General features: G+C 38.7%; 1 protein-coding gene across 2 annotated transcripts in view; it reads left to right on the top strand.

Moving 5' to 3' along the window:
- The window catches only part of OPHN1 (oligophrenin 1), a gene marked incomplete at both ends in the record, with an annotated part of 458,306 nt that overhangs the window by 250,465 nt on the left and 184,602 nt on the right, over positions 1 to 23,239 (top strand). For both annotated transcript variants that reach the window (XM_084258483.1, XM_084258482.1), the window contains 4 exons: positions 1,855 to 1,933; positions 4,160 to 4,193; positions 4,678 to 4,740; positions 5,662 to 5,736. In XM_084258483.1, coding sequence (XP_084114609.1) covers positions 1,855 to 1,933; positions 4,160 to 4,193; positions 4,678 to 4,740; positions 5,662 to 5,736 — 251 coding nt within the window. The remainder of the gene's footprint in view (positions 1 to 1,854; positions 1,934 to 4,159; positions 4,194 to 4,677; positions 4,741 to 5,661; positions 5,737 to 23,239) is intronic.

Here is a 23,239-nt window from a genome sequence, read left to right as displayed (position 1 = left end):
CGCCACAGTCACATGAAGTCGGGCATGTTATTATCCCCATTTCACAAAGAAAGACAAGGAGGCAGAGAGAAATGAGTTAACTTAGGTTACTCAGCTAGTCAGTGGTAGTATCTTAATCAACGTATTTTGGTCTCCAAGCATTCTTAACTGCACTCTACTGCAGATATGATGTATAATACCTTTTTGATTTATATGGGTGGTTGAAATCTCAGGAATGACAATGGATTTTTCTGTGGTCATAGAGGTAATCCATAAAAGATCCTGAACTAGAAGTTAGTACTCTTGATATTTTGTCACCCTGTTCATACCAGTTGTTCTTTGAATTTGACTTTCTGTAGCACCCAAATATCTGAATGGTCCTAAATAGTCATCATGTATTTATTCTTTTAGTCTATGTAAAATCAATAGAGAATATCCACAGGTTTTTGATTTCTCATATAGGGAAGTTGTGTTCCAGAATGGGTTTAGAATTTGGTCTGCAGTGTCTACTTTTATGTCTGTTGCCCATTGGTTTACTCTCCTTCCTTCTGACTTCAGGATTGAACTGGTAGCTGTTTTTAAAAGGATTTCTAGACCTTTTATCTCATAAGTTACAGCCAAAAGGTTTTTTTTTTCTTAGAGGTAAACTTTAAAGTCCTGGTTTCTGATGGATTTTGGTTAAAAATCATTTAGGGGCTTTCCTTTTTAAGGGGCTTTTTAATGAAGCGATTTAGGACAAGTAGAACAGGGATGCCTTGATATCAGAACTGGAAAGTGCCTCCCAGCTCATTTGTTCCAACACCTTTATGGATAAGGAAATTGAGATCTTGTGCCTTATCCAGAGTCCCTGAACTTTCTTGTGATTTCTCTTATTCTGTGAATCAGAGAGGACTTAATATAGAAGTGATAAGAGGGACAAGGTTTTTAAAATGACACAGCTAGGCAGAGAAAGCAAGGAGACCCTATACTTGCCATTATATATAGTCAATCCCAAAGTCCCATTTCGGTTGCAAAGATCTAAAAAGACCATATTGAGTATACCAACTTGCTGCATCTGTCTCTGGGTAGAGGTAATCTGCAAGTAAGTATTCAATCTGCAAATTGAATTTGATTCTATCTGCCGTGCTGAAGAGGACTTAGAGTATATAGTGGTTAAGAAAGGACATGACAGCTGGATCAGAATTCCTAAATTCTAATCCTACCTCTACATTTACTTTCTATGCGGTCTTGAGTACCTGCTCTGTGCCTCAGTTTCCCCTTCTGTAAAATAGAGATTACTATACTACCCACTTTATAGACTTCCTGATCATATTAAATAAATTAACACATATAAATACTTATAACGGAGCCTGGACCTAGTGAGCATTCAGTAAATATTTGTTGTTATTACTATTCATAAGTCAGCTTAAGTCAGCCAAAAGATCTCTTCCATGGCTTAGCTCATATGCATGTTGCTGGATTCTTTCCAGTTGAAACACTCTTTGGACAGCCTAGGAGGTTGAAGTAGCAAGTCCATTTTCTTGATAGCTGAATGCGCCCAATACAGATGCTTGTGCCCAGGGCCCAGACCACAAGGGTGCTCAAGCACAATGGGGACAAATTAAGTGTGTATTTTGATGTCTTCCTATGTCCTTTTCTGACCCCAGCGTGAGGATGCCAAGGTACCGCCTCCCCCAGCATTTCCAAAGTTACCATTCTCCAATTTTTGGTGGTTTTTCTGAGCTGAGTAAAAGAAATTTTGAAAAATTGAAATTCCGTATGTCTGTACTTGCTCAGTGTAATACATTACTCCCTAGCAGAGAATGACCCAAGGTCACAAGCGTCCATTCTCCTAGTGAGTTTTCTTCCTTAAAATTGTCATTTTTTTTTCTACAGGCCAGGAACTATCACTCTGCAGGCACTTTCAGAAGCTAACAGAAGACTATGGATGGAAGCCATGGATGGGAAAGAACCTGTAAGTTACCTCAGACACTGGGGAAATCACAGCAACATAGCCTAGTATGTGAATACCCTCCAGAGGCACCAGTGGGTATAAGACGATTCAGTGGTAATTGATAGATCTGACTCACAGTTTTGGAGCTGGAAGGAATTTTGAGTTCACATCTCATATTTAACAAGTAGAACAACTTGAGTTCCAGAGTATGTGAGGGATTTCTCTAGAATCATCCTCAGAAAGGACAACAAAGCTACACCCAGAATCCAGGCCATTCAGCTTCCTGTCCTGTTTTAGACTCTTTAGCTATACCCAGAAGATCTCCTGGGTATTGGAGAAGATCTGCTGTGAACAAGCATTCATGAAAATATTATTCAAGATGGTTTTGCTGCTCTGGTCCCCACCGGCTCAAAGCTTATTTTCTTTAAGGGTACAGCTGCTGGAGATGATGGCATTGCCATCCTGTATTCCAAGATGTACTACTCCTTTTACATCACTGTTATACAGAAAGATATGTGATACTTTCAAAGGGCCAGTGATTATCAAAGAAAAATCAATATGAAAAGTCAGAAATCGTTGAAGAACATTCGTTTTTCAGCATCTCCCTAGTAGTTTTGCTCTATTGACAACTGAAATATTATCAGGTTCTAAGGGTTTGAATCCCAAAAGCCTGGATTTGGATCATGGTTTTTCCATTGAAAGGTTGTATGAATTTAAGCAAGGCCACCTCTCTGACACTTAGTCTTATTCTCTGTCAACCTGACAGGATTGCTTTGAAAATCAAGTGAAACCCAGTCTGTAAACCATACTGTGCTGTATTAGTCTTATGTACTTTCAATTTGTCTGAAGGAGGGATGCAAAGGTACTAAGATTCAACAGAATTTTGATACAGTTTTGCCTCCTTGCTTTCTTTAAGGCAAAAACTTGTTAAAAAGAGAAATACATTGCAGGGTTTACTTTCATTGTATCCTCAGTATCCTGGAGATTAAAGAGGTATGTACAGATTCCAGATTGCATTTGTAGCAACCAAGAAGGTAGCCGTGGAGAAGAGGTCCTGTGAGTACTTCCATCCAGAAAGTCATTCAGGACTTGTCTCTCCTCCCACTCCTCTCAGAAACCTGGCACTTCATGATTACATGCCTAATTATTTCTCTAGGAAGGTGTTAGGAGACTCAGGAAGCCATTTTTCTCTTTACTCCCCTAAACTTGCTTTCCCTTTAGGTTTTAGAGACTGAAGGATGAGATAGTTTTTTATGGAGAATGATGATAGAACATTGGTCCTCTGACTCACATTCTTACCAATTTTGGCAGTCTTCTAAAAAATTTCCTGTTTATAATGTGGCAACAAGTCCGATCCAGCAAAGAAATCTCTCTCATTAAAATATCCATGGGCAGACACACACACAGGCAAAAAAAAAATTCTTTTAAAAAGAGAGGTTGTTAAAACAGACTCTTAACAGATTGCATATTTCCTGTAGCTGTATGTTGCTGCCATTTCCTGATTTGCTGAACACCCTAATCAACTGACCTTATACTTGGTTGTCATAGCTTTGTTTAAAATACCAGACGATCAGGTCTTGAGGGAACATATACTCTAAGTGAATTATTTTAGTGCCATGAATTTTGAAGTCTGGAGAATAGGAAATACATGGCCAGGATTTCATGATGAGATAGAGTCAGAGCTTGGACTGGGCTTTATAGTCAAAGGTGTCCTCTTTGGACATCCTTACCTAAAAAAAAAGGCAAGGACTCTGAGGCAAGAGGGTCAGAGATATCTTGATAAGTGCATGGACTTCTTTTAGAGTAACACTTGCCTTTCCACAGAGAAACACCCATTAACTCATCTTTGGGCTGGGAGATTGGTATTGGGAACATTTAACTTTTACTGTCAATGCCCTTTCCCCAAGTATCCATGAAAAAACAGCTTCCTTTCTCTCCTGCTCTCTTGCTCCATCACAAAAACTTTCCAAGTTTTATATAAGTAATTACCTAGGAAGGGAAGGCTACAACTTTAGCGACAATGAACTATATGAAATGCAGTGTAATCTTCAGGGATTATTAATCCACCTGTCTTCTAGGCACCTGGACAAAGATAATTCTGTTTAGCCCCCTTTCACTCTTGCTAACACCATGGAGTTGTTAATGGTTTTTATGGCTAACTATTGGGGGAGAGTAAATATTATTTGTCTTAGTTACCTATGTTGATTCACAATAGCCATGGCTTTTTCTGTTTCTCTTCTTTTGTAGATCTACCACAGCCCCATAACAAAACAGGAAGAAAGTGAGTTAAATTTTAGGCCTACTGATGTTATAATTTGTCAGCTACCATAATGACAGTAAATGTTATTGTCAATGATATATACTATTGATGCAAGTGTGTTTACAAATGCCTTATGTGAAATGAATTCAGCCCCTTTTTAAAAAAAAAATGTGTCTACTGATCAAATTAAGGAAGTGACTTTATTTTAGTTTTTAATGGGGGTTGGTAGTAGTAATATAGACAGAAATTGTGTGCATTTCCAGCCTAACATTGATGTCTGTCATGCCTAAATCAGACATAATGCAAAGGGCTAACTGAAAGCATTTTGTGTTCTAAGAGTAAAAACTCTTACCTTCACTGAATAAAGAATCTTTCCATTCCAGGGGGATTGGAGATGTTCAACCAAACTCCTACTTTGGTTGTAGTCTGTTAGCATGATCACCGAATGTTTGATAGGAAAAGCTTGTCACAACAGGATCTAACTGTTTTCCTTTGTTTGCAACAGTGGAGCTAAATGAAGTGGGATTCAAGTTTGTTAGGAAGTGCATCAATGCCATTGAGACCAAAGGTAAGACATGAATCCTAGTCCTGGCAATATTTGAATCTGGTCACTGAAGTTATTCTCGGGCACTTGCTCTAAAGTAGCAGCAATATCATCTATTGGTTAAGAACCATTTTAGGAATGAAACTGTTCATGAATCTTGAGCACTATACAGTATTTGTAAAATTTCACAAAAAATCCAAATCAATGTTTTCCAAACATATTTAGATTATTTGTTATTTCCTGCTTTTAAAGAGAAAGACCTCAAATGGCTTACAAATTTTTCTGTAATACTACCTATCAGTTAATACTGTGATTGCCATCCTAAAGTAACAAGAGTTCAGTTTTTATCACAATACATATTGATTTAAAAATTGTTGAGGGCAAGGCTAAACTCAGGTAAATGTGAAATCATCATTTTTCCAGGTGGGCAGAACCATCTAGTTTCTCTCTAAGAACATCTAGAGCTTGAGCAGGTATAGTGTAAGAGCCAGTTCTTTTTTTTTTTTTCTTTGAAATATTTCAGTTTTTCTCTATGCACAAATTAACTTTTGCTTTGTTTCTGCTGTAATGCTGCCTTTATATCACTCCTTCCTTTATTTCACTGCACAGGGGCACCATGAAGGTTGACATTTTCTCCTTTTTCAGTGAAACCCAAGCTCTTTACCATGATGGCATTCTCAGCCATTTTGCTGCTACCCACCTAAACATATTTTTTTTTATTTATTATAGTGTATATTCTCTTATGTTCAAATTAATGAGGGCTTCCTACAATCCAAATGAAAGTATGGATAATTTGACTAGACACTTTAGATTTGTTCACCTGTTCTTGGGGAGGCCTGGAAAACTTGGAGAAAGTAGATAGACCTTTTCTTCTTTGAACTGACTCTAGAGTGAGATGAAACCTCTAGTTATCTAAATAAATATGACCTAATTTTCTTTCCCTAGGGATCAAGACAGAAGGCTTATACCGCACCGTGGGCAGCAATATTCAGGTTCAGAAGCTGCTGAATGCCTTTTTTGGTAACAATTTCAATTTCATAATTCTTTTAGGAGTTATATGTGTGTTAGGAGGAAATGTGACTATATAAAAGGGAGTCATTATTAAAGAAAGTTCGAGAATTTTTAGAAAAAAATCTTTCCAAAGGTAAAATGTACATATATTTGCCTACTCTGGGTCAGAAATGATCTTAATTTAAAGAAATGACTGGCATCTATTCTTCTTCATGTCCTTTTTTATTTTTTTTTTCATTGAAGTACTATTGTTTTACATCATTGCTAGTATTTTCACAGTATGCAATTTCCCCCTCAGGTATAGTCACTGTAGACACCCATAGTCCTCCACCATACTCCATTGTGCTCTCTCTATCCTCTTCTGAAAGCTTCCGATCTACAGTGAGCTTTCAAGGGTTGGTTTTAAAATTGTCTTTGGTCCTTTGTTTGGTTTCTATTTATTCCACAAATAAATGACACCATCCAGTATTTATCTTCCTCTTTCTGGCTTATTTTGCTTTACAGAATCCCTTCTAGCTTCATCCACATTGTTGCAAATGGCATGAATTTGTCTTTTTTTTTTTTTGCTTGCTTAGTATCCCATTGCATATATATACCACATCTTCTTGATCCACTCATCTGTTCTGGGGCACTTAGGTTGATTTCATATCTTGAGTATTGTAAATAGTACTGCTGTAATCATAGGAATACACACTTCCTTTGGAATGAGTGTTTTTCTATTTTTTGGGTTGTTAACTAGGAGTAGAATTGTTGGGCCATTTGGCAGATCCATTTTTATTCTCTTGAGAAACCTCCATGCTGCTGTCCATAAGTCCTCACATCATATTTACTCCTCAGTACTTTTAACTCCCATGGAACTAGTCTGGTCATGTATAGAAGGAATCTTCTTATGAAATCCAATGGACCCTTTTCAATTTCTGTCTTTTTGATCTCCTTTTTGACCACTCCTTCTATTTTGAAACTGTCTCCCTACATGTCCTCTATGACATAACAGTCTCCTGATGCTTTTAATATCTTGGGTTATTCTACACATGTGATGCATGTTAGTTTTTTCCTTCATCTCATCTTCTTTAATATTTATTTTTTATTTTATTTATTTATGCATATAAGAACTGGGGTATAGGCCAGAGGTACAGGGGGTGAGAAGATTCACTAGAGACAGAGTGGGGAGCAGAAAAGGTGGAGCTACTGAAATACACTGCTAAGGGGAGGAAGAGCAGTCTACTGCTCCTTGGTGGGGGGACAGGGGAGGTCTGCTATGCCATATGGGTTAGCACCCTGGCCAGGGATCAAATTCATGCTGCAGTGGCTGCTGAAAGCTTGATAGTGCTGAGACTCAACCCTTTGTGCCACCAGGGAGGCCCTCCTTTATCTCATCTTTTAAATCTGGTCTGGGTATTTGTCACTATTCTATCTCACCCCCCCCTCCCCCCCGTTCACCTCTTCCTGTAGTTATCTTCCTTTTTTGGAAGACTTATTTATTTATGCATATAAGAACTGGGGTATAAGCCAGAGGTGTGGGGGGTGAGAGGATTCACCAGAGACAGAGTGGGGAACAGACCAGGTGGACTGACTAAAATACACTGCTGAGGGGAGCAGCAGGAGAGTCAGGAGAGGTCTGCTGCGCCATGTGGGTCACCTCCCTGGCCAGGGATCAAAGTTCTACTGCAGTGGCTGCTGGTAGCTTCTTCTTCTTTTTTTTTTTTTTTTAAGATGGACTCTTTTTTTTTAAAGATTTATTTATTTTTGTATTTATATAAGCACTGGGTACAGTCAGAAGCGTGGGAGGGTGAGAAAATTCACCAGAGCCAGAGCAGGGAGCAGAACAGGCAGAAGGACCTAAGTACACTGCTGAGGGGAGCAGAGGGCGGCAGGAGAGGTCCACCAGCCATGTGGGACCCTTGTTCAGCAGCAGGGGAACGAACCAGCGCTGCAGAGGCTGCGGGCAGCCCCGCAGCCCAGCGCACCACCGCTTCGCCACTGGGGAGGCCCTGCAGGTAGTTTCTTAGTGCTGTGTCTTAACCTCTTGCAGCACGAGAAGCCCTACGTATCTTCCTAATGATTGATTTTTATCCTGGTTATTGCTCTCATTTGTTTTATATATCTAGTAATTTTCATTGATGCTAGGTATCATGACTTATTTACTGCCTTGATTTTATTAACTTCTTTTAACACTTGTTGAATTTTATTTACAGGCAGGTACTTGAGTACTGAAAGGGTTCAGTCAGATTACACAGAGCAGTGTAATTTGATACAAATATGGAAAGTGGCAGGGTTGGCCTATCTATTCACCATCTACTCCAAATATCAGTATTCATAAGAATATGTGGAAAAATGACTAGGACGTTTTGGATATAAATATTTATAAGTGTAATATAAAACAATGTTAAGTTTCTTATTTATAATTTGGTAACCCCTGATCTTTGCCTCAAATCTAAGAAATTTGAGATCTGGTTATGATTCTCATACATTTATTCATGCATTTCACAAATGTTATGCTCAGAGCTGTGCATTAAACAGTGAACACACCACTTGAATTTTTTGTGGGGTTCACAGTCTACGGAAAGAAGACTATCTCACAGCTAGCTTACAATATCCAATTATGTGAGTAGACCTTTCCTTTAAGCTTCTTTTATACTATATCTTTTGGGGAGTCTCACTAGGATTCTCTAAGTTGCTCCTTTTCACCTTAACCTGATGTATTCCTACACCACCTGGGGCTGGCTGCCTTGACTTCCTATAAGTTCATCATGAATTATCAAGGAAGAAGAATACTTGTTTCCTTTTGCTGGCTTGCCATAATTTATTCTCTTCTTTCTTATGTCTAATGCTCTAGACAAGCTAAAAGGACAAGTCCAACTGTTTTTTTTCAAATCAAAACAACCCACAGACAACTTTCTCTGTGACATCTCCTATAACACATAATTGTTGACTTTCTTCTATTTCTGTCTTTGGAAAATAAAATATAACACAGCTACAAATCCAAAAGGAACACATATACACTTGCTTTTAATCATCCTTTCCCCACCCCATATCGTTGCATGATGTCCTATGTTAATTAATAGATTTTACAAACAGGGGTAGTCTTGACTCCTGCTGAATCTATCATTATCATCTTAGTTACACAAAAAACAAATTTGATCACCTCAAAAATGGCTTGGTACTACATCTATGAGTTCTACTTATTCATCCTTTACCAAGTCATTGTCATAATAACTATAGATAATGCCTATCATTGTCACTCAGATCTTGATATTATAATCACGCACATGATGCCAGTGAACCTAGCACATTGTAACACTTGGTATTCTCTCACATGGTGCAGCAGACCTCTCCTGTCTCGCCCGCTGTTCTCAGCACTGTTTTTCAGTCAGTCTGCCTGTTCTGTTTCCCACTCTGTCTCTGGTGAATCCTCTCACCACCCCCCTCCCGCATCTCTGGCCTGTACCCCAGTTCTTGTATGCATAAATAAATAAATCTTTAAAAAAATAAATTACTCCTGTCACCATTATGCTACTAGATGTAAATGCGTTTAATTTTCAGAAACCAAGTGGAGCACCTAATATAATCAGGGAGTAATAGGAGGATTAATCTGAACATAAATGTGTCACCTCTTGGGGAGGCAGCTTTGGGAACAGTGTGGGATGGAAGAATGACAACTCAAAGTCCACGTAGTGAGAGAGAAAGACCTAAGGGGGGGCTTAAACCTATGGAGATGCAGCCCTTTCCTCCTGGCCAGTCTCATATTTATTGGGTATCAGATTCAGGGAAGGTGGGCAAGAATGTGGAGGAATGTTTGAAGGAATGTGCATGGTGGGGATGTATACTGGGGGTGCATAATAGTCTGGCACAAGCTAGGGGGGAGTGAAGAGGGGCTGTTGCCTGTGGGGCTCAATTGTTACTGCTAATCAAAATTATCTCTAGTCCCTGTTTGTTTTTTTAAGATTTATTTATTCATTTACACAAGATCCAGGGTACAGGCCACATTTGCGGGAGGGTGAGAGGGTTCACCAGAGACAGTGGGGAACAGAACAGGCAGACTGATGAAATACACTGCTGAGGGGAGCAGCAGGTGAGACAGGAGAGGTCTGCATACCATGTGGGACCCTCGCTGGCTGGCTGGGATAGAACCAGCGCTGCAGAGGCTGCAGGCAGCTTCACAGTGAGGTGCTTAACTGCCTGTGCCACCAGGGGAGGCCCTCTCTGTCCCTGTTTACACTTAACTTGAGAAGGTGGTCTAGCTGGTTATGCTAATCTGGTCATAATGTCTGCCTGCTGTTTTCAGCAGATATCCTCATACCAAGACTTTTGTCCTGGTGAGAGGCCCCCTGCCTGACTCTATATTTTAGCTTGACCAGCAGCAACTCTGAGCAGGAAGACTACATCCTGAGAATAAGGGGGGCTGGTGAGATTTTTCAGGGGGAGTGGTCAATAATATTTCATATCAATTGTACATTTATGACGGAGTGTGGTATTCAATTCATTTTTACTTCTGTTGAATCCATTGTTCTAAAACTAGAATTCAGAGATAAAACAAGTATAGAAATAGTATGTATGACATAATAATATTGTACCTAATTCAGGAATTCATGATAAATTTATAAGTAAATAATCATTCTAAGATAGGTATATATGCCATTTTGTGTTTGTTTTTTAATTTTAAATTAAAAATTTTAAAAATCTATTATTTTAAATGATGTAATATTGGTATACAGCAGTGTATATGATGAAAAGGTCTATGTTTACACCTCTTCAGATGTATTACTAAACCATATCCCCCACCAGGGAGTCCACTGTCCTCCACCTTAATCCATTGAGCCCTTTCCACACTCTGTTTCACCTTCCCCCTCTAGTGGCCTCAATTCTGTTAGTCATACTTGTGCATTTTTTTCCTATTTTTGTTTGTTTTTCTCTATTCCTATGTTTTGTTTCCCTACATTCCATATATGAGTAAAATTATACTGTATTTCTCTTTGTTGTTCTGACTTATTTCACTTAACATAATCCCCTTAAATTAAATGCCTGCTATCACAAATGTCACAATTTCCTCCTTTGTTTTATTTTTATATCTATTTTATACTGTTTTATTTTATAGCCATTGTGTGCATATAGCCCTTCAAATTATTTTTACATTCTTTGGGTAGATACCCATTTAAGTGTAATTGCTGGATCATATGATCATTTTAAATATCTTGAGGAAATTCCATACTATTTTTTTATGGGGCCTGGATTAGTTTATATTCCCACCTACAGTGTACAGGGGTTTTATTTTCTTCACACCCTTGCTAACACTCTTTGTTTTTGATGTTTTTGATAAGAACATTGTCATGGGTGTGAGGTCATATCTCACTGTGGTTGTGATTTGCATTTTCCTGGTAAGTGATGTTAAACACTTTTTCTGTTCCTTTTGGCAATCTGTATGTCTTTAGAAATTTTTCTGTATAGCTCATCAACCTATATTTTATTGTATTTTTTGTTTCTTTTTGTTGAATTGTAGGAGTTCTTTGTAGATATTAGATATTAGCCTATTGTTGACTGTATGGTGTGTAAATGTATTCCCCCATTTGATAGGATGTCTTTTTATTTAGTTAGTTTTTAAAGATTTATTTATTTATGCATACATGAACTGGGGTATTGGCCAGAGGTGCAGGGGTGTGTGTGTGAGAGGATTCACCAGAGACAGAGTGGGGAACAGAACAGGCAGACTGTCTGAAATACACTGCTGAGGGGAGCAGTGAGTGAGACAGGAGAGGTCTGCTATGCCATGTGGGTTAGCTCCCTGGCTGGCCAGTGATTGAACTTGTGCTGCAGAGGCTAAGGATAGCTTCACAGTGCTGTGCTTAAACCTTGTGCCACCGGGGAGGCCCCCATTTGTTTATTTTTGCTTTTGTTTTCCTTACCATTGGAGTCATGTCCCCAAAGACATAACTGAAACCAGTGTTGTTGAGTGTTTTACCTATGAGTTTTCTGCATATTTAATAATTTCAGGTATTACATCCATGTCTTTAATCCATTTTGAGTTACTGTGTATGGTGTAAGATACATGTCTAGATTGATTTTTTTTTTTTGCATATGGCTGTCTAGTTTTCCCAACAGCAAATGTTAGACAGATGTTTCCTTAATCCATTGCATATTTTTAGCTCCTTTGTCATAGATTTATTCTCTGTATAAGTGTGGGTTTATTTCTGGGAATGTGAATTATATTCCATTGGTATATGTGTCTATTTATCTTATACTATCATACTGTTTTGATTACTCTAGCTTTGTAGTATAGTGTAAAGTCTGACAGTGTGATACCTGTGTTCTTTTTTGTGAGGACTGTGTTGGAAATTCAGGGTTAGTACCTGCCCTTTAGGTGTGGCAGAGTAGTCACATAGTCCAGTGTATTGACCCCATTCTTTTCCAGGGGTGCCAACATGCAGGGAACATCTCACCTCCTCTGCATGTATTGCCCCTCAGTCAAGGGTGAGGTAAACTCCACACAGTTTAGCTCTCACCTTCACAGGGATGCTGGCTGAGTGGCAGTGATGTAATATTTTATTTTTTCCCTCAGTTTTAGTCTCCATCATTCCTCCACTACCACCTCACCAGTGAACCATCTCCATAGCCCCTCATGTTCTTTCCTCTGTTTTGAACCTTCTCCCTCTCCCTTGCTGTATGCCTGAGATCTATAGTTTGCCTGCAAGTTTTGTCTTTTTATTTTGCCCCTTTGTTCAGTTTCCTTATATTCCTCCTATAAGTGAAACCATCTGATATTTTTATTTTTCCTTCTGACTTATTTCACTGAGTATAATCCCTTCCAGCTCCATCCAAGTTGCTGCAAATGGCATGAGCTTATCTTTTTTGACTGCTGAATAATATCCCATTGTGTATCAAACCATGTCTTTTTTATCCAGTCATCTGTCTTTGAGCATTTAGGTTGTTTCCATATTTTAGCTATTGCAATAGTACTGCAATAAATTTAGTAGTGCAGGTTTCTTTTGAATTAATGTTTTTGTGTCCTTTGAGTAGATCCTAGGAGTGGAATTGCTGGATCATATGGAAGCTCCATTTTTAGTGTTTTGAAGGTCCTCCAGACAGCTTTCCATAGTGGCTGGACCAGTTTGCATTCCCACAAGCAGTGTAGGAGAGTTCCTTTTTCTGTGCATCCTTGCCAGCATTTGTTGTTGTTGGTTTTTTATCACCAGGTGTGAGGTGGTATCTCATTGTGGTGTTGATTTACATTTCCCTGATGATAAGTGATTTTGAACACTTTTTCACATACCTGCTGGCCATTCCTGTTTTCAGAGAAGTGTCTTTATAGCTCTTCTGTCCATTTTTTGACTGGTTGTTTGCCTTGCTTTTGTTGAATGTCGCCAGCTCTTTGTAGCTATTTGTGATCAGTCCCTTTGGTTGTATGGAGTGCACATATTTTATCCCAATCTGTAGGTTGTCTCTTTGTTTTGATTATTGCTTCTTTTTGCTATACTGAAGCTTTTCAGTGTGATGTAGTCCCAGCTGTTTATCTTCTCCTTCATATTCTTTGCTTCCGGGACAGTGCTGCAATTTTTACCCAAGTCTCCCTCCTCCAGAACACAGCTTTCCACATGTATCTCCTGTTCAATGAAGCATGAATCTCCTCAGGCCAATCTATTATATTCTGTGCTGGACTCTGATGTCCAAGATGTATTCTAGTTTTGCCCCGACCAATGGGACTTCTAAATTAGCACAAGCAAAATGTTTAAAACAATGCAAAATTATTATCTTATAGTTCAGTTGATTGAAGGTAGGAAATCAGTCTTCTGGAGCTTAAATCAAGGTATTGGCATGGTTGATTTCTTTTGGAAGCTACAGATGATAATTTGTTCTCTTGCATTTTTCACCTCTTAGGGGCTGTTTACTTTCCTTGCCTCATATGTACCAGGTACTGTATCAGATGGTAGACACATAATAGTAATCAAAACACAAAAATTCTCACCATCATGGATCTTAGAGTATACCAGCAGCCATAAATTGTGGATAGTCTTACATCTCTGCTCATATTAAGGTGTGGAATATCCTGTATACAGGGTTGCCCTGATCTCTAAAGAGATATTAAGTACATACCTCATTTTCTCTGAATTCCATTGGTTCTAATTTTCTTAGAGGTTTTATTGCTTGCTGTCTTCCTGCTGTCTTCACTTCTAAACTCCCTTCCCCTTTTCTTTATACCAGTCTTACAGCTCACTCCACCTCATTAATTGTTTCACCCAGTGTTTATAGAATGCCTATTAAATGCTAAGTAGTAGTGTGTATGTCCACTTTTTATCTTCCTTTGCCTTTACTATTTTTCTCTCATTCTTCACATATCTGTTGCTTTCTATTCTGAATATGCTTGAATATTATTTCACATCCATAAAATATTTCTCATTAGTTCACACTGGAAACCCTTCCAAATACAAGTAACCAGGCAAGGTAATCAGAAAAAAAGTCTATTACTCCCTAGAAAAAACCTAACTGTCATCTGGGAAAATTGCATTTGTGCAATTCTCAGGTAGGTTGTACATGCATTAGCATTTCTTTGTCTGTGGTTCTTCATCAGATATCTAATGAAGAAATCTGTAGAAATCTAGTACCCAGTACAGTGACTGACATGTGGAAAATGTCTGTGGAATGAATGAGTGCCTTAATAAATTAACTAATGCTATCCCAAAAGTCATAGAACTTATATTGGTCAACACAGTAAAATCCAGCTACAGTTCCATATTTATTTATTTCCTATGTAACCCTAAAAATGATAAAAGTATTACCAGTTACCTTTGGCAAAGTTCTATGTTTTTCTTAAGCAAAGCAAAACTTAGAAGCCAACAACATTTGTAGAATAAGCATCCTCACCAAGTACCAATCTTGTGAGTATACATTCCCAAATGAATTTATGTGTTAACTTGTTTATACTTGCACTCACAATTTTACATTCTGTGGTAGTTGTGTCTACAAAATGCTAAATAATGAAAAGAGAAGAGATTAATTATGTCTGAATGCTTGAAAAAAATGAACAATTTTAAGAGGAATTTCTATATCTCAGAATGAAGGGAAAGTGATAAATGTTTTACTCTTCTGGTACTATTCCTGATCTTGATCATATTTTTGGTTATATCTGTTTTATCATTTTGAAAAAAAAATGATGCATGTCTCTCTTACAATTATTTTTTTTTCTGAAAAACAAGAAGCATCCCATATATAGCCATGCTTTATACTATTTCACAAAGTACCTGCCATATAGCATTTCTTAAAATATAGCTGTTATGATTCAGTACAGGTAGCATTAGTACCACCAAGTTGTCTGAACTGACATGTAATTAATATTTGGAAATAACAGAGAGCAAGTAGCACATAAGTGATATTTGCAAATGGGAATGCCAGGATTTTGAAAAAGACTCAAATTCCAATCAGAGACAATTCTTCCTTTAACCTATGTAGATTGAGAATGGGCAAAGGAGGATTGCAGTTCCTTTTTTCTGTTGGGTACATCATTTGTTTTTCCTTCGTTTTTTTCTTTTGCTAGCCAGATGATCACATGCAACTTTCCTGGTTGCATTCAGATTTGAACCTGAACCTGGTTAGTTCAGTTTTGTTCTCTCTTTACATCGCTTTTATCTTTTTAATAGTAATTCATTCTTTTAAAAAGCCATGATCCCCCTCTAGTGGACAAACTGCCAGCTCAGAAAAAAAGGAAAAAAATGATGTGCAGTCTAATGTTATGCAATTTGGTCATGCCTCCATATTTGTCCACTTTGTTAATTCTTGTTCATCAGTCAGATTTCTGTTTAGCTATATTATCCTCTGACGTAAAACCTCATCTTAACCCAGTCAATGCCTTTCTCTCCCAGTTTATTACTTTGCACTATTTATATTTTTGTGTATTTCCCCCTGTGATATAATTACCTCTGGGTTTATCTGTCTTATTCCTCCCGTGTCTTGAGGAATATTTAATCTAAGCTCAGAATAATGTATGCACATATATTCCGAGTTTCTAGAATCATAATTTAAAGAAATGTGGTCGTGGGCCTTTAATATCCTCCATTTCCCCTGAAATTCCTGGGAATGTCTGAAATTTAGGAAACACAGTTATCACCCAAACACCTGAATATTATTTAGATATTATATTTACTATCTTGTGCAGGGCCTCTGCTTACAATATGAGCTTCAATACTTCCATGGACCCCTTAGACTAGTCTGTTATTTGTTGCACAATCCCCACTGGGTGCCTGCATTTCTGGATATATTTTGGACCACAAATGCTAACACCTGCTAGTTTCCAAAGTGGCCAAACAGGATCTTGCTGTTTCTCTTCTCTGCTACATGAGTCCCAACCTGTCCTCTCCCTTCCTCCTCATTCTTTATTTTATCCTCTTCTTATGTTAATCCTTTTGTCCTAGGAAGCCACCTTTCCCCAAAGAGTCATTTTTCCTTTATGTCCCTGGGTGTCCTCAAGATAGGGTCCACTCAGTTTATATTGTTTGCTGGAGGCTCCATTTAGTGGAGCAACTTCAGTCCTAGGGAAAGACACTACAGAGTTTTTTATTAAGTCAGTGCTAAGATTTTGCCAAACTGGAATTTTTTCCACACATCTATTCTGTTTTACTGTGGTGCCATAGTGCAGCGAATACCCTGTCTCTGTATACCACTAGTGTTTTGAAAGCTTACCCCATTCTTGAGCCCAATTGCTCAGTTAAATTGCCTCCTGGAGGAACTAATCAGCTGCTTTAATGGCTCTACCCATCCAGCTTGTGGCAATGGTTCCCCTTGTGGCAAGGGATCTGTGCACCCCACGAGTTATACTAAAGTGAAATTTAAGTGGAAAGTGACCCTAAGATAAGGATGGAGTAGGGTTGACAAATTTAGCTAGTAAAGATATAAAATGCCCAGTAAAATTTCCATTTCAGATAAACAGATGGGGCATATTTATCTTAAACTAAAATAAAAACAACAAAATGAACTATTGCTTATATGAAATTTAACTGGGCACCCTGTATTTTTTCTGGCAACCTTTATCTGCAGGACTTTATCATTCATAAGAAATATTTATTTTTTTTCAGCATAAGAACAGTGAGAACATACAAAAACATTTCATTTTTATTTATTTATTTATAAAACTTTTTAAAATTTTATATATTTTTACATCATTTTTCATTTTTGCACAATGTATCCGTTTTCATCTTGGTTATAGTCCCCATAAAATTCATACCACCCTTCTTTTGACCCTACTCTCTTCTCCCCCCTGAAGAGTGTCTCTGATTTATAGTTCCCTGTTGATTTTGATTTTCACTTTATTATAGTCTTTTTCTTGATCCCTTATTTGGGTCTTCTAAATTCCTGCTGTAAGTGAGACCATCCGGTATTTCTCTTTCTGGCCCATTTCACTGAGAATGTTGACTCCATGTTTGATTTATTTTACAGATTAGGTTTATATTTTATTGACTGATGATTCTAAGAGGTCACCAAAATAGTCTCCTGATAAGGCAAATCCAAATCTGTAATTACTACACTAAGGAAGGTCATTGTCATGACATTTTCTGAATATGCGTTCAAAGAAGAAAATCAAAAATGGGAGTGCACATTTATTTGATTTTTAGATCTGGGTTAAGGCTGTTATTTCATTGTTGGACCTGCATGAATGAGATTGGGCAAGGGATATAACTTTTACCAGAGTTTTTAAGTGAAACTTTGAAGAATAATCACTCATTTTGCCAGCTTCTTAGATGTTCTCAGAAGTGACTGTTTTTTCAGATGAAGGCATCTTGATAGTTATTGTTCACATAGATTGATTTCTGAGAAGTTTCTGAAACAAAACTATTTGCTACTTTATTTTATCAGAAATAATTCCCTAGAATAGTAATTCATGTTAATACAGTATGTTTAATAACAAACTCATGTTAAAATGTAAATATAAACACAGACTGAAATATATATGATTGTGAGTGCATTTGGCTTCCATTCTCCTATTTTCTGGATTGATTCCTTAGTTTTAGGTGAGGTTTCCAAATTTTTTGTGTTCATGGCACCTTCAGTGCCACCAGAATTTTCCTTAGCATCTCTACTTGTAATAGAAGTACCTAGCATATCCATTTAAGTACAACTGCCTTATAAATATGCATGTCCTAACACCTTAATAGCCATTAAAATAATATATCTAATTTGATGTGAAATATACCTGTGGAAAATATATTTTATTTTATGTTTAAATGGCCTCTTGATAACTTTTTTCCTGCTGATTATGGTTTAAGACATTAATATTTTAAAAGAATAATGATTTAAATTAAAAGGATTCTTCTCATCCTAAAAAATTCAACTATTAAAAATATACATATATTAAAAATTTGCCCTACCTCTCCAAAAAAAATTTCCTCAGAAAAAAATTCCCCAGAAAATGCATTCCTCAAAAATAATTATTTTTAACATGTGATAACCATTATTCTTTTTCCTTAGTATATATAAAAACATTTTAGATAAATTGGATCTTAGTATAAATGCTTTGTAAACTTAGCAATGTTTGGAAACAAGACAAAGATATGTATTATTATCACTATTAGTGACTAATATTCTGAAAGTACTAGTCAATGAAAGCTATGACAAATCAGGTAAAAGTGTAAAAGTTGGAAAAGAGGGGGTAATACCTATATATTTCAGAGAATATCATCAGGTAGCTACACAAATCTAAAGTATTGTCCAAAAGTTTTTTGTTTTGTTTTGTTTTTTCTAAAGATTTATTTATTTTTATTTTATTTTATTTTTAAGATTTATTTATTTATACAAGCATTGGGTACAGTCAGAAGTGCAGGATGGTGAGAGAATTCACCAGAGCCAAAGCAGGGAACAGAACAAGGAGACTGACAAAATACACTGCTGAGAGGAGCAGCGGGCACTGCAGGAGAGGTCTGCGCACCATGTGGGACCCTCGCTGGTGGCCGGGGATTGAACTGGCGCTGCAGAGGCTGTGGGCAGCTTTGCAGCCCAGTGCTCAACCACTGCGCCACCAGAGGAGGCCCTGTCCAAAAGTTTTTATAGAAATAATTTAGTAAGGTGACTGATTATAAGCTATGGAAGAAAATCCTTCTTGTGAAAGTAATGAACATAAAGACACCTGTAGATGCAATGTGTGGTAAGTGCCCACTTCCTAGTTCATAGATAGCTATCTTCTTGCTGTGTTCTCACATGGTGGAAAGGGAGTAAAAATTCTGGAGGCCCATTTATGAGGGCATTAATCCCATTAATGTGGGCTCTACCCTCATGACTGAATTACCTTCCAAAGGCCCATCCACTAGTATTATCACATTGGAGGTTCAGATTTCAACATAGGAATTTTGGAATGACACACTCAATCTATATCACTCTTCCCCTAGATGCCAAAAATTCACGATCTTCTCACATGTCAAATAAATTCATTCTTTCCCAACAACCTCAAAAGTCTTAACTTGTTCCATTATCAACTCTATAGTCCAGCATCTCATCTGCAAATTATCAAATTCACACAAGGGTCAGATTCAAGGAATGATTTATACTAAGGAGAAATACTCCTACAGCCATGAACCTATGTAACCAAATAAGTTATGTGCTTCAGTGATGCAGTAGTGGAGGATTCTGGCAATATGGAAGCAGGGTAAAGAAGCCTGGCTCCCCTCCCACAGATTCTCACAACTAGATTGCAATGCCAGAAAACCCCCGATAGAAAAACAGAAAATCATAGGACGCACTAGTAGTAATGGTTGACCAGAAATGTGTATGAAAAACTTCAAGTAAATTCTCCTTATAGTGATGCCAGGGCAGTATAACCCACAATAGAGAAGGGGTGATTGCTGTACAGAAGCATGTATGGCTTTTGGCTCAGAGACATACCTATGTTGGGAGAACCTGAGTCCCAACACCGCACTGGTGTAGTGCAGGAAGGGACGGAGCAGATGCTCTATGATTTGAGTAGATGGGTGTAGGGTAAAGAAAATGTCAGGCTTTTCTGCCCTCCCGCCATCAGGATAGATGATGGATCCTTGCGGTCCTGAATGCATGCCTGATGGCGGGCTCCTGGAGTAGGGTGTGGGCCTAGGTAGATGGGATTCACCTGGGCTGAGACTGTGCTTTTAAGGGTGGCATCACAGGGACGGCAGTAGCAGCCAAGCAGAAGCTGAGAGAGAACGCTGGAGAGCCCAGAAAGAGTGAAGACTTGCTGGGGGCTGGGAGGCCTGCCAGCCTCCCGGCCCCCCAGCACCCCTGCCTGCTGTGTACTGGGTAAATCCCAATAAAAAACCTGCAAAACCACTGAGGACTCTGACTCCTCCTTCACCCGGTCTGCATGGGATCTTAGAAAACCTGCTCAATGTCCAGTTCCTGCCCTTATAATGGGTAAAGGAGTGTCCTGGAGCCCTTGGTGGCTTTTTCAGACTTTATTGAGATTTTACCAGGTACATGGCAGGCAGGGGTGTCAGGGGGCCAGGAGGCTGGCAGGCCTCCCAGCCTCTGGCAAATCTTCACTCCAGGGCTCTCCGGGATTCTCTCGTGGTCTCATTCTCTCTCTTCTGCTTCTCTTTTCATTCTCTTGTTCTCTTCTTGTTTCCCTTCTGGTTCCATTCCTTGTGACACCATCCTTAGAAGCACAGTCTCAGCCCAGGTATACCCACCTACATAGTCCCACACCCTACTCCAGGTGTCCACCATCAGGCATGCATTCAAGACCACAGTGATCATCATTAATCAAATAGTGGGAGGGCAGAAAAGCCTGACAATCATTTACCCTACAACTGGATAAAGGGGATGTTGAGTTGGCACCCCTGACAAAGGGTGCACTGTTGGAGAGTTGCAGGTGTTGGAGAGTTACTTGAGACTTTCAATATAGAACATCTGGAGCCTGAATTGGCAGGGAGAAACAAGTCAGAACACCTGTGTTTCCTCCTAGTGTGGTTATGACTTGAAGCTGCAGTTGGGATATTTAAAACACCTGCCATCCCCGTCCCAAGGCTAAAACAAAAGAAAGGATCCCTTGAACAAAGCAGAGCTCAAGAAACTGTCAGTAAAAGGAACAAACCTCCCAGGAAAAGGCTTTGTGCTGGAAAAGCAGACAGAACAACTCCTGGCCTCTTACCCCATATCAACTACAATCTCACACAGTGCTTCAAAATAGTGTAGAGTGGAAGTGGACACAAGACTATAAGAGATAATAAAAACTGGCCTAGAAGAGGGGATCACAGTGGATCCACACCACACAAACCTGTCTCCCAGAGCACAGTAGGAAGTTTGAATTCCCGAATTTACTGGAGGTAATCCTTTGGTGCTACACTGTGTTGGAGAAAACACAAATACAACAACATTTGAGGGAAAAAAAAAACTTAAAACTTATGAAAACAGTACTCTGCCAATATTGTGACAAAATTGAGGGGCTGGCGTCATCTTCTCCCCTAAAAAAAAGTAAAAAAAATTGCTCAAAGGAAGATTAAGTTCCCTTTCAGAGTCCCAGTAATTTTCCATGGAATACTCACACTTAGGTTGGTGGCTTGCTTCAGGGAAAGAAAGGGAGGAGGTGAAGGGGACAGTGACTAGGAAAGTAGACACCCTGGTTGGTGGAAAAAACTATGGGGTGTGCAGGGCTCAGTGAATTTCACTGACTGGACTTTGTGGAAATGGACTGTTTTTGTGTGCTGGCACAGGTCTAACGTAGATCACTGGGAGTTCCACGGCAGCATGGGAAGGAAGCTCCCTCCCATATGTAAGAGAACAGTGAGTCTACAGACAGCAGTTCTATGCTTGGTTGTGAGCCCAACAGCAGAGGGGAGAACAGGTGAATGAGATCATGGCACTCCCTTGGAAAGAAAGAAGTGAGCACACAGAGTTTGCAGCGCAGGTCCCTTGAACCCATGGCAGTGGCATTAGTGGCTGGAGTGGTAGCCATTGCCTGTGACCATTTTGGGGTGATGGCAGGCTCTGCCTGCCAGGGCCAGGTGAGTCCCAGAGCTTGAGCCCTGTAGGCCGTATGTGTACCCACTCTTCAGGAGATGTACGCGTGGTGGATACAACTTGTGGCAGAACATAGCAGAAGGGAGGTGGGCAGGAAGTTTAGTTAATTGAAGCACTAAATAAAGCTTGCTTTGGTGAGACAGGAGAGAAAGTAGAGGTGATAACCCTGATTTCTCAATATCAAAGAGACCGAGTATTTAAGTCCCAACCTTCCCTCCTGCCCTCATCCCATGCCACTGTAAACAATGAAGGGAAATAAAATTATCTGCTCATTGCCCAAACTGCAAAACACAAATAAAGTAATGCATATACCTATGAAGCAAGGGACATCTAAAATCAAGGTAGAAAAGCAAAAAGAGAATAATAGATGTTCTGGGCATATATGAAGGATACAGAAATAGAGGTGAACTATCAGACAAGATTCTAAAACAAGCAGGTACAAGATCTTTTTAAGAAAGAACCAGAAACAAAATAAGTTTTTTGCCAAAGAGATTGAAAATACTAAGAATACAAAAAAAAAATGAAAACAAGATAACTGTAGAAAATGCTTTAAGTAGAATTAAACTGGCAGAATTTCAGAAATTGAATAATCATGTATAAATCACTCAGTTGGACAGAGATAAACAAGACAGGAAAAGTGAGGAAAGTCTACAAGATATATCAGACTCAGAAGAGGAATACATGGATAATGGGTATTCCATACAAAAGTTATAAGAAGGGAGTAAAGACCCTACTCATAGAAATAATAACTGAGGATTTCTCAAATGCAATGAATCAAATAAGCATGGATGCCCAGGAAGTAGAGAGAACTCCCAAATTTCTAAAATTAAAATCATCTACACCAAGATATATCATTGTTAAATTAACAAATCTGAAGATAAAGAAGAAATTTACAGGCAGTCCAGAAAAAGAAGTTACTTTACAGTGTCATCCAAATTAATTTTCTTTGAAATTTGCCTCACTCACTCTCCCAAACAAAAAGAGAGTAGAATACAGTGTTCACATTCCTAAAAGACAAGAACTGCCAGCAAAGAATATACTATCTTGCTAAATTATTATGCACATATGAATGCGAAATAGGTGAATACCTAAGACCAGCAGAAGTTAATTGACTTTATCACCAACAGATAGATCTACCCAATGTCAAGAAATATTGAAAGGATTTCTAAAAGAAACAAAAAAAAATACAAACCTGAACAAACTGACAATAAAAATATAAAATCAGGGCCTCCCCTGGTGGCGCAGTGGTTGAGCGCTAGGCTGCGAAGCTGCCTGCAGCCTCTGCAGCACCAGTTCGAACCCCGGATGCAGGCGAGGGTCCCATATGGTGTGACAGACCTCTGCTGCCATGCCTGCTGCTCCCCTCAGCAGTGTACTTTTTCAATCTGCCTGTTCTGTTCCCTGCTCTGGCTCTGGTGAATTCTCTCCCCCCCCCCCCGCGTTTATGACTGTACCCAGTGCTTGTATAAATAAATAAATCTAAAAAATATATATATAAAATCAGAAGCATAAACAAGAGTATTATGAGTCAACAGCAAAACACTAAAAGATT

The sequence above is a fragment of the Talpa europaea genome, assembly GCF_964194135.1.
Source record: "Talpa europaea genome assembly, chromosome: X".
NCBI lineage: Eukaryota > Metazoa > Chordata > Mammalia > Eulipotyphla > Talpidae > Talpa > Talpa europaea.
Note: the sequence above shows the minus strand (reverse complement) of the source record. Positions and strands in the feature narration are given on the sequence as shown.